General features: G+C 37.2%; 1 protein-coding gene across 1 annotated transcript in view; it reads right to left on the bottom strand.

Annotated features, from left to right (window-relative positions):
- The window catches only part of LOC115210297 (reelin), a 254,404-nt gene that overhangs the window by 119,337 nt on the left and 124,391 nt on the right, over window positions 1-10,676 (bottom strand). Inside the window, exons 24-27 of the mRNA XM_036501881.1 lie at window positions 10,046-10,205; window positions 8,757-8,927; window positions 6,567-6,781; window positions 4,557-4,717 (exon numbers count right to left, since the gene is read on the bottom strand). Of these exons, the coding sequence (XP_036357774.1) occupies window positions 4,557-4,717; window positions 6,567-6,781; window positions 8,757-8,927; window positions 10,046-10,205 (707 nt within the window). The remainder of the gene's footprint in view (window positions 1-4,556; window positions 4,718-6,566; window positions 6,782-8,756; window positions 8,928-10,045; window positions 10,206-10,676) is intronic.

The raw sequence follows: 10,676 nt of genomic DNA, 5'->3' as shown, positions 1-10,676 counted from the left end.
TTTCCAAAAGTCATGGGAGCTGTGTTGTTTTCTGACTTTGTAGGCATGTCCACGTGTGTTAGACACATGGAGATCAAAAAGGTGTTCAGTGTTGTTGTTGGTGAGGTGGTTGATAACTTTGTGGGTGTCTACCGAGTCCGTCGCCAGACGCCGGAGCTTCAGTGAATCCATTCCCAGGGAAACAAGGCGCTCAGAATATGGTAGGTGTCTGATGGAGGGTATGCGTTTGGTTGCACGTCTCTGGACAGATTCCAGGAGGTCAATGTTCTGAGCAAGATAGGGGTTCCAAACTGATGATGCGAATTCCAAGTGTGGTCGTACCATAGCTGTATACAGTTTTAAATAGATGGCTGGAGAGCGGCTAACAAAAGTCTTGCTGAGTGATGCCAAGACACCCTCGGCCTTCTTGACAATTTTAGAGATATGCTTTGTCCAACGCAAATCACTGCTGACAGTGATGCCTAGTGATGCTCGCAAGAGGATTTCTTGATATCAGTGTTGTGGAGGGAGTATGTGGACGCAGGGTTTTTTCTCCCAAAATGCATGGTGGTACACTTGTCCACAGCCAGTTTCAGTTGCCAGTCTGTGATCCATTGCTGCATTGTGTCTAGGTCTGATTGCAGGAAAGAGTTGTAGACATCAGGATCTGTCCTCTTGATTTCAAGGTACAGCTTGATGTCGTCTGCATATTTCAATACTGTGGCATTCTTTAAATTGGCATCTATGTCATTAATGTATGCCACAAACAAGAGGGGACCAAGGACAGATCCCTGTGGTACACCCGATGACATCTCATATGGTGTAGAATGCTGTCCTAGAACTGTGACTACCTCCTTTTGGCTGAGAATGAAGGATTTCAACCAGTTAAAAAGGTCATCCCTCACACCCATTGCAGAGAGTTTCACCATAAGCCTTTTGTGTGGCACAGAGTTGAAAGCCTTAGCAAAGTCAAGGTAGACAACATCCACCCATGAGCCACTGTCAGTGATCTGAGTAATGTCCTCAAGGAACTCGACAAGCTGATCACTGCAGCTGGAGTTAGGGACAAATCCATATTGTGAGGGTCGGATGAGACTGTGAGAGCTCCAGAAGTTCCAGAGTGTTTCTCTGACACACGATTCCATCAGTTTTGCAATACAGCTAGTGAGACTGACTGGGCGATAGTTGGCAGGTGATGTGCGGTTGCCCTTTTTGAACAGAGGAATGACACTGGCAGTTTTCCACTGCTCCGGAGTAGCACCATTGTCGAGACAGTACTGGAAGAAAATAGAAAGCTGGTGTAAAAGGAAGTACCTGCCACATTTGAGAAGCAGGTATGTAACTCCATCGAGACCAGGGGAGGCATAGTTGCGCTTATTTTGAAGGTGACGTCGCAGCATTGCAGGTGTAAATTCCATAGTTGTTATGGAATTTGCTGTTAGTGATGGTGAAGATGGTACATTTTGACTTTCAACAGTGAATATGTTTGCATAGCACTCGGCAATGAGTTCTGCGCATTCCTTGGGGTCGTCAGTGATCTGGTTTGTGTGAGGGTTGCGAAGAGGGCCCACTGGAGAGTGAGGTCTCTGCTTTGAATGCACATATTTCCAGAAAACCTTGCTGTCAGGATTGGCTGCTATGCACTGTTCAAATTCAAGCACTGCTTTTTTTGTCACTTGCTTGAGATGGTTGGAAGATTTATTCCGCTTCTTCCTGTTGGTGTCTGATTTATGCAACTTGTATTCCCGTTCAGCAGTCCGACGTTCCTTCCTGGCAAGTCGGACCGCTGAAGTTTCCCAAATTGCCCTTTTGGGGCGGTTCTTCTTTTTCTGATGTATAGGAATAGTTAGAAGTGAGAGTATCAATGAAATGAAATTCTTCAAATACCAAAAAATTAGTTGACAACCTCTGTTACCTAAGTGGCATAAACAACAGTGAAGGCAGGTGTTCTGAATGCATAATAGAGTAAGACCAGGGTATAGAAAGTTTAGAGATCTTTTACCTTTACTGGCAATAAAAGGTCTTTCCTTCTGAGTTAAGGGTAGATTATATGATGCATATGTATGTAGTGTAATATTGAATAGTAGGGAAACATGAGTACTGAGTGTGAAGTGTGAGGAGGAAAAAATGAGGTGGGCATGCTTCATTGGGTGTGGCATGTTAGAATGTATGAAGACGAGATCATGAATGATTTGGAAAGAAGGCTAAGCATATCAGTTATAATGTGCTTGTACAGATATGTGATGTGTATGGAGAATGACTGATTGGTAAAAACGTACCAAGTAATCCAAGTGGAATGAAAATGGACATGAGAAAGGTCAAAGAATGCATGTGAAGATGTGATGAAGGCTAATCTTAAGAGACTCTCATGAAGATGGCAAGAGCCCACAACAAGTGATAAGATATTGCATGAAACAAGACCTGTACACGTAAGACAAACCTATACAAGCAATGAAAATATGGACTTCAAATGATGATGATAACAGACAATAGTTAGAGATTTACAGCAAGCAATACTATTAAGAAATGTAACAAAAGTGAATGAAAAAGTGTAGCATATTCTGATGCTGTTATTCTTCCATATCTTTTTTTTTTCCCCATCAGGCAAACTGCTAGCATATACATAATAGCATTTAAAATCATTTCCTTCACATTCATATAAAACTGTTTTGTTACTTATTAGCTGCAATTTTATTGGATAAATGCAAAATTTATCTACAATGTTTTCAGTTATGAGACATTGGATTTCTTGCTGCCGCCAAAAAAAAGGAAGAATTTGATTGTTATTTTGTTCTTGATAACTCCAATTCACACTTATATTTTCTTCTAAATACAAAACAATGTTATAAACATGCCAAATACTTAAGTATTCATATGCTTAATTTATTCTGATATTCATTAGACTCCAAAATTTGTAGTGGTAGTATTTGGTTGAAAAAGCTGTGTTAGTAATATGTGTATTCCCTGTTTAGTCTCTTTTAGTCTTTTACTTGTTTCAGTCATTTAACTGTGGCCATGCTGGAGCACCGCCTTTGGTCGAGCAAATCGACCCCAGGACTTATTCTTTGTAGTACTTATTCTATCTGTCTCTTTTGCCAAACTGCTAAGTTATGGGGATGTAAACACACCAGCATTGGTTGTCAAGCGATGTTGGGGGGAAAAACACATACACATATATATACAATGGGCTTCTTTCCAGTTTCCGTCTACCAAATCCACTCTCAAGGCTTTGGTCAGCCTGAGGCAATAGTAAAAGACACTTGCCCAAAGTGGCATGCAGTGGGACTGAACCCGGAACCATGTGGTTGGTAAGCAAACTAATTACCTGTATAAACCCAGATGTTTACTCTATGAATAAGTAGAGTAGTTACAGTTGAAGAGATTTCCTATTTTTTTAAAAAACTATGTTAATGTTTCTCATGGCATTAATCTAATTTCTTCATGCATATTTGTCTTATTTTGAAAAATGGGTGATTGAAATATTTTTATCAGCCTAAATACCCTAACTCTTTATCAGATTTTTAAATTGATGACCTGTCTAATACTCATTAAAACGGTATAACAAGTGTTTTAAATGACTATCATGACTTCCAGAATGTAATTTTTCTCCACCTCAATACACATGTTAAGATGAAGTCAATTGCCAGGCCTGTAGAACACACTGAAATCTAGGAATTAATTATTCAATAAATGATTTCTTTCACAAAGATCTTCCACTATTTTTAAAAGTTGGTTTTGGCCACAGTTTAACTCTTTAGCATTCAGATCACTCTGTCAAACGTAATATATATTTATTCTCATTGTTTGAATTTATCACACATTATCTCACTGCTTCAAGATTTCAATAATGTGATTGCTTACTTTTAAAATGACATTGTAGGGTAAGTGTAAAAGACCAGATCTGGCTGGCCTGGGCATAAAACATGTAGAATATTTGAGCCAGATACAGCTAGTTTAAATGCTAAAGGGTTAAATCAAATTAAGGGTTAATCACAAGTAAATTAGAGACAATATAGTTAGTATTTTACAGCTTTATATTCTGTAGGAAATGTAGAATATTCTAAATATTCTAATTATTGAAATAGATACATAAGTTGAATATTTATATATTTTAGTAAAGATTTTAGTAAAAATCTGTGCTGGTGGCATGTAATCACTGTGCCGGTGGAATGTACCTGTGCCAGTGGCACATAAAAAGCACCATCTGTACGTGGCCGATGCCAGCACCGCCTTGACTGGCTTCCATGCCGGTGGCACGTAAAAAGCACCAACCGATCGTGGCTGTTGCCCGCCTCCCCTGGCACCTGTGCCGGTAGCACGTAAAAAGCACCCACTACACTCACAGAGTGGTTGGCATTAGGAAGGGCATCCAGCTGTAGAAACACTGCCAGATCAGACTGGAGCCTGGTGCAGCCTCCTGGCTTCCCAGACCCCAGTCAAATCATCCAACTCATGCTAGCATGGAAAACAGACGTTAAATGATGTTGATGATGATCATCATCATTTAAGCATTCTGATAATTCAGTTGGTTAGATAATTATTTGGAAAGTGAATTAATTATAAATTAAAAGAATTACCTTGTGTGCCTTCTTCACATTTGCATTCTACTGATCGATGTTGGGACTGACATATACCATTTCGATTACATCGATCAAGGCATGAAGGACCAATGTAGACATCATCAAGAGCAAAGCTATGGGCTGTTCCTCCACGTTGCCACCAACGGAACAAAACTGGTCTGATAGGTAAGAGAGACTTGGTTAAAAAAAAGCTGTATTGCTTCAGGTTTTGTCATACATATTTCAATACATACATACATATATATCTCTCTATATAAAGCTGAAGTTGTCTGTGTATGGCAGGTTTGGTAGCCTTCAACTAACACTATCTCCTCCGAGACCCTGCAGTGCAAGTTGACCAAAATTGAGAGTATGATAGAAAAAGGCTTGCTCTTCCTTCCGTAGAAGAAAAAGTTCAAATCGGACCATGTTAACACCGAAAATTATTTACATCAAAAAGGTGCTCTTTTTCTATGAAAATACCTATTTTTTACGATTTTTTGACTGCTGTGTCACCTTTTTCTGTGTATTTCAACAAGAAGAATGTTCACTTAAAGAGAATATCAAGCTACATAATGCAAAATTTTAACTTTTCAAAAATTCCAATTCTAAAGGGTCGAAACAAACCCGATCAACACTGGGCAAATTGTGGTCAAAACTTATCAAAGTACTAGCCCTGGTCAAGTCTAACATAATAGTAACACTTGGAAAAAACATTTCATGATGTTTCATGTTAGTCATTCTTTGGACAGCATAGCTCATTCAAGTAAAGAGTTATTGTTTGCAGAGATATGTTTGGGTGTAGGTGGTTTATCTGGAATTCAATGGAGATATTCATCCAGGACCTGTTAGAATATTTTAAGATCTTTTTCTTCTCTTGTATGACTTGGCATGATGTTAAAGACAGCAGGGCCAGTTGAACTGAAATAGATCTGTCTTAGTGTTGTGATGCGACACGAACATGACTTTTGTAGAGGACAGATGGCATGGGGACCAAGCCTTGGGGAAATTCTAAAGTTAATGCCAGCATCAATTGGGCAATACTGCTGGAATATTTTCCACATCATACAAATGGTATAACACTCATAGCAACGTTGAAGGGAATGAAAGTTAGATATCTATATATTTAATATCTAAACAATATTTGGTCAAAACTATACCTTTCAGACAATTCCTTAATGAGGTATTTAATGATATTTCATTAATGAGATTGTTGCAGGATGTTGAAGGACAAATCATACCAAAGTAGAATAAAAGAAGCTTCATAAATGGTGAGTGTAATGACATTAAGATGTTTAGCTCCAAGTCAGACCTGACTGGGTAAACCCCATGGTCAGAGGCATTCTAATTGTGACAGCTACGTTATCTACTACATCTTTCACTTTTTAAAAAATAAAGTGCAATTTGAAGGAAATTTGGTTGGTATTTCTAGCAAGTTGAATGACTACACAAACACTTCCTCTTTTATGTTTGTTGTTGTTAAATTTTTATCTCACAGTTTGTCACCTTGGGTAAGTGTCTCCTGTTATAACCTTCGGCTATTTATAAGTAATCAGAAACTGTTTGAAAGCCCATGATGCATACACGTCTATGCACACGTGTGTGTGTGTGTATGCATGTGCACATATGCTCATCTGTGTGAATGATTAGATTCTGTGCTTTCCATGAAAGCACTCAGCTAAAAATCAGTGATGCTTGTTGACATTACCTATCAAAATTCATTATGTACCCTGCCCTTTCAAAGACAACTAGGATAGAAATTCCCTTTCTTGAAAGGCAGACAATGGATAGCAACAGGAAGAGTATTTGACAGTAAAACAATGCCTACACAACATGTATTTGTCCATCCCAGATCAGCATGGGATAAATGGGCATAAAATGAATAAATGAATGAATATTATGATATAAATATTAAAATATTTTTTCTCTCTAAAAACGGGGTTAAACGTTTGAAGAATTACTATTGCACTAACAATAACTTATTTCAAAAATTTAGATGCGAAATGTTTAAAAGCTATTTATTTATACCTGGATGCTATTTCTTCTCTTACAGGAATTACAACTAATCTCCAGTCACCATAGGTACCAGAATGGTAAATAGTTCCCTCTGTTAACTCACCACCACATTCACCTTCATCATAGCATTGGCTAGATACCAATTTCCAGGAATTTCCATTATCATGACTGTATTGAAACCATACAGGATGGTCCCATTGAAATTTTTTATTACAGTCGACATTAATCTGTAAAGAGAGAGACAAGCAATTCACGAAGAAGTTTTTTTCTGTAAAAAAGTATTGAAAAGTTTTATAGTAAATTCTCAAATTCTAAAGAAAGCACACACATAAAAACCAGAAAAAGAAATTGCTAAAAAAATCCTTCATGTTTACTATTTAAAACTGAATTTCATGAGTTCCGAAATAAACAGCTATTTTTAATAACAATGTTTTATGCGTTTCTTAACTTTTCTTTGCCACCACTAAAATGTTAGGTTTCAGTTTTTGCACTTCATTTTGCTACTATTTCTGTACTGTATTCCTGTTACTTAAATTCATTCATGTTGCTTGGTGATCGAGTAAGTTTAGATGATGTTCTGCCATTATATAAAAAGAGAATAAATTTTAAAAAGTCACAGGTGCACGAAGGCTGTTTGGTCAAGAAGCTTGTTTTGCAACCACCTGGTTCTGGGTTCAGTCCCATTGCATGACATCTTGGCCAAGTGTCTTCTATAGCCCTGGGCCAATCAATGCCTTGTGAGTGAATTTGGTAGGCAGAAATAGAGCAGAAGTAGAGTAGAGTATATTATAAAGGCGGCAAGCTGGCAGAAATGTTAGCACGCTGGGCGAAATGCTTAGCGGTATTTTGTCTGTCTTTACGTTCTGAGTTCAAATTCCACCAAGGTCGACTTTGCCTTTCATCCTTTCAGGGTCGATAAATTAAGTACCAGTTATGCACTGGGGTCAATGTAATCGACTTAATCCCTTTGTCTATCCTTGTTCGTCCCCTCTATGTTTAGACCATTAAGGGCAATAAAGAAAAAAGAAATAAAGTAGAAACCTGTCATATGTGATTTATATATACACACACACACACACGTATATATAATGTGACCACATGACCAACCAAACTATCAGATGTTGCTACATATCAATGGTCACAATGCGCTTTAGCCTTTGGAAGGTGGCATTCTATGTGATAGGTGAGCAGGCCAACATTCCCCCTTCATCAAAAGGGGAACTAGAGCTAAATGAAATGAAGTGTTTGGCTCAAGAACACAATGCACAGCCTAGTCTGGGAATTGAACCCATGATCTAGTGATTGTGAGTGCAACACTGTAACCACTAGGCTATATATTGGCCACTGTGGATTTTGTTCTTAAAGTTGAAATCCTTCCCAGTTTCAGATGATAGAAGAGGTTGAAAAAAATTCACAAACAAAACTGGATACTGTCTCAGCACACATGTTCCAGGTTTGTTCCAAAACTGGAAAAACTACTGGCGACATTGGGAATAGTGTGTCATGAGTAAGGAGAATCCTTTTAAGTGGGCCAAGTCTGATTCAACTGTAAGTAAAGCAATAAGGTTTTTTTCTTTTTCATAAAAAGGCTTAGTTTCATTATAGACAGACCTTGTAATCAACTCAAGCTTACTTGATCAACTAACAAAGATTTTTATTGGAAAAAGATACATAAAAAAACTTGAGCCTGTATAATCTGCATAATTAAAAAAAAAATTAATTATGCAAATCATACTAGCCAGAAGTTATTTCTAATATTGTTTTTCTATGTAAAAAGTTTTGGTTTACTGATCAAATAGGTGTGAGGAGACTAAACTATGTTGACATAGTCTTATAGACAGAAACAGGTCCACAGTTGTTTTTTGCTCACAAACATTATGTAAAGTGTGCAAATTAACTTTGGTAAATAAATTCTTATTTTATGAAAATTACATCCCATTTTCTTTGAGAATTGTTAATAATGTCCTCTAGGTTTTTGTTTTCGTTAATTAACTGAAAGGAAAATTTCAATTTAGAATGTTTTTGTGCAAATGCATTCAGTACATAACCTCTGGACTTATTTAATAAATTCATGTCTTTGGCTCACCTGAATAATTTCACTTAGCTCTTTTTATTTTTAATTAAGATTACATAATTAAAATGAATGTGAATGAACAAAAATATATTTAGTTTGATGGAAAAAAAACAAAAAAAAACTCATACCTTAAACTGAATGGTGTCTCCTTCCTTCAGGTTCATGTCTTTTGTAATTATAAGTTTATCATTTTCTTGGTTAGCTAAGATAAGTGCAGAACTATTGCTTTTGCAGTACATACCATTGACACCATCTGTTACTGTGAGCCAAGGGCCAAGTGTATACAGATCAGATAATCTCTGGAGATTTACAAAAAAGTTTATAGGTTAATATTTCAGAAATTTTAAAAGGGTAAATTAATATACTGGCACAATATGAATAAAAAATACATATTATAGATGTTTAGAAAGAAAGTATTGGCTATAATTAAAATTTATTTGTACAAAGTAGATGTGAAGGTGTGTTATCTAGTGGTTAGGGTGATGCACCCATGATCAATTCATTGTCTGGGTGGGGTATTGTGTTCCTGAGCAAAACACTTTATTCAACTATAAATGAGTAACCCCTGAAATGGACTGGTATCCCTTTCAGGTGAAATGCCATGATCTCAGACACTTATATGCCATGGAAATCAGATTATGTGGTCCTATGCATCTTGGGACTTAAGACGGTAATGTCTAGGAGTTGATGATGTAGGTCCTGAATGCAAACCATTGAGGAGAGCAGTAGCAATTTAATACAGGATTGCAGGTACCTTTTACTCTTGTTACAGTCAACCTCTCTACGCAAGCACAATGAAATAATGTTTTTAGTACATACTATAAAGTGGTTGGTGATAGGAAGAACATCTGTCTAGAAAAAAACCAGAAAAAATCCAGAACAATGATTGGTGGCTTTCTCTTTTGTTGATTGGGCCACGTGAGGAAGATTCCCTACAGATGGTGAAATGCTGTAAAACCTATTTAATATGTGCAAACATGAAAAATATTCTCATCACAATAACCATCAGCATCGCCATCACCACTACCACTGCCATCACCATCATTGTCATCTAACTGCTTTCTATGCTGATATGGGGTTGGCTGAATTCTTAGGGTTTAAGTGAGTTCTTATTCCCACCTAGATATGTTGGAGGAATACATCTTGCACATATATCCTAATTTTGGCATGGTTCTATGTGGGAACACCAGCTACAGAAATAGAATGGTGAAGATGAAGGCATTCCAGATATGTGAACCATATATAAATCTATGTTTTATGTAGGGTCGGTAGCTGTTCCAGAGATTTATATCTAGTTAAAAGCTGAAATAATCCAAGGCCTTAGAGTAAACCTAGATAACAACCAAAAAGCTATTATCTACATATAACAAAGTGAGTTATTAATAACAAAACAAATGGGTTAAAATATTTAACTTACGTTGAAGTTATCTTGTAGAGTGGTTAACTTTTCGTAGAACCCAATGTAAATACCATCTACTGCCCACTGATCAGTACCTTTTCCTGAATGCATTGGTTGCCACCAGCGGAAACGTGTACTGTCAGTCTTGGCCTCTTTGGGTAACCTGACATGTACAAACCTATAGAAATACAAGAAGATTGTATATTTTGAAGTTATATCAAGATGTTCTTTAATACACACCTACAGTTTAATGGGCTTGACACTGGTTTGTAAGGAATTGAGTAAACACTGTGGATATGGTACCATTCTGTATCAAGTAATGGTCACAAACATCGAAAATTGACATTTCAAGTAAAACATTTCATTGGAAAGTCCTCAAGAGATTTCAGATTCTGACATTACCTGATAATTTTATGGTAAACAAGTTACATTTTTAATAAAACTTCCAATGACTGATGTATATTTCTAGTCATAAATAAAACCACCACCACCCTCAGTAGCATCATCATCAATATCTGCTTTCCATGCTGGCATGGGTTGGATGGTTTGACTGAGGTCTGGAAAGCCAGCAGCTGCGCCAGGCTCCACTCTGATCTGGCTATGTTTCTAGAGCTGGATGCCCTTCCTAATGCCAACAACCCTGAGAGTG

This window comes from Octopus sinensis, linkage group LG4 (assembly GCF_006345805.1).
Source record: "Octopus sinensis linkage group LG4, ASM634580v1, whole genome shotgun sequence".
Lineage (NCBI taxonomy): Eukaryota > Metazoa > Mollusca > Cephalopoda > Octopoda > Octopodidae > Octopus > Octopus sinensis.
The sequence above is the reverse complement of the archived record's forward strand: the minus strand, read 5'-3'. Positions and strand labels throughout refer to the sequence as shown.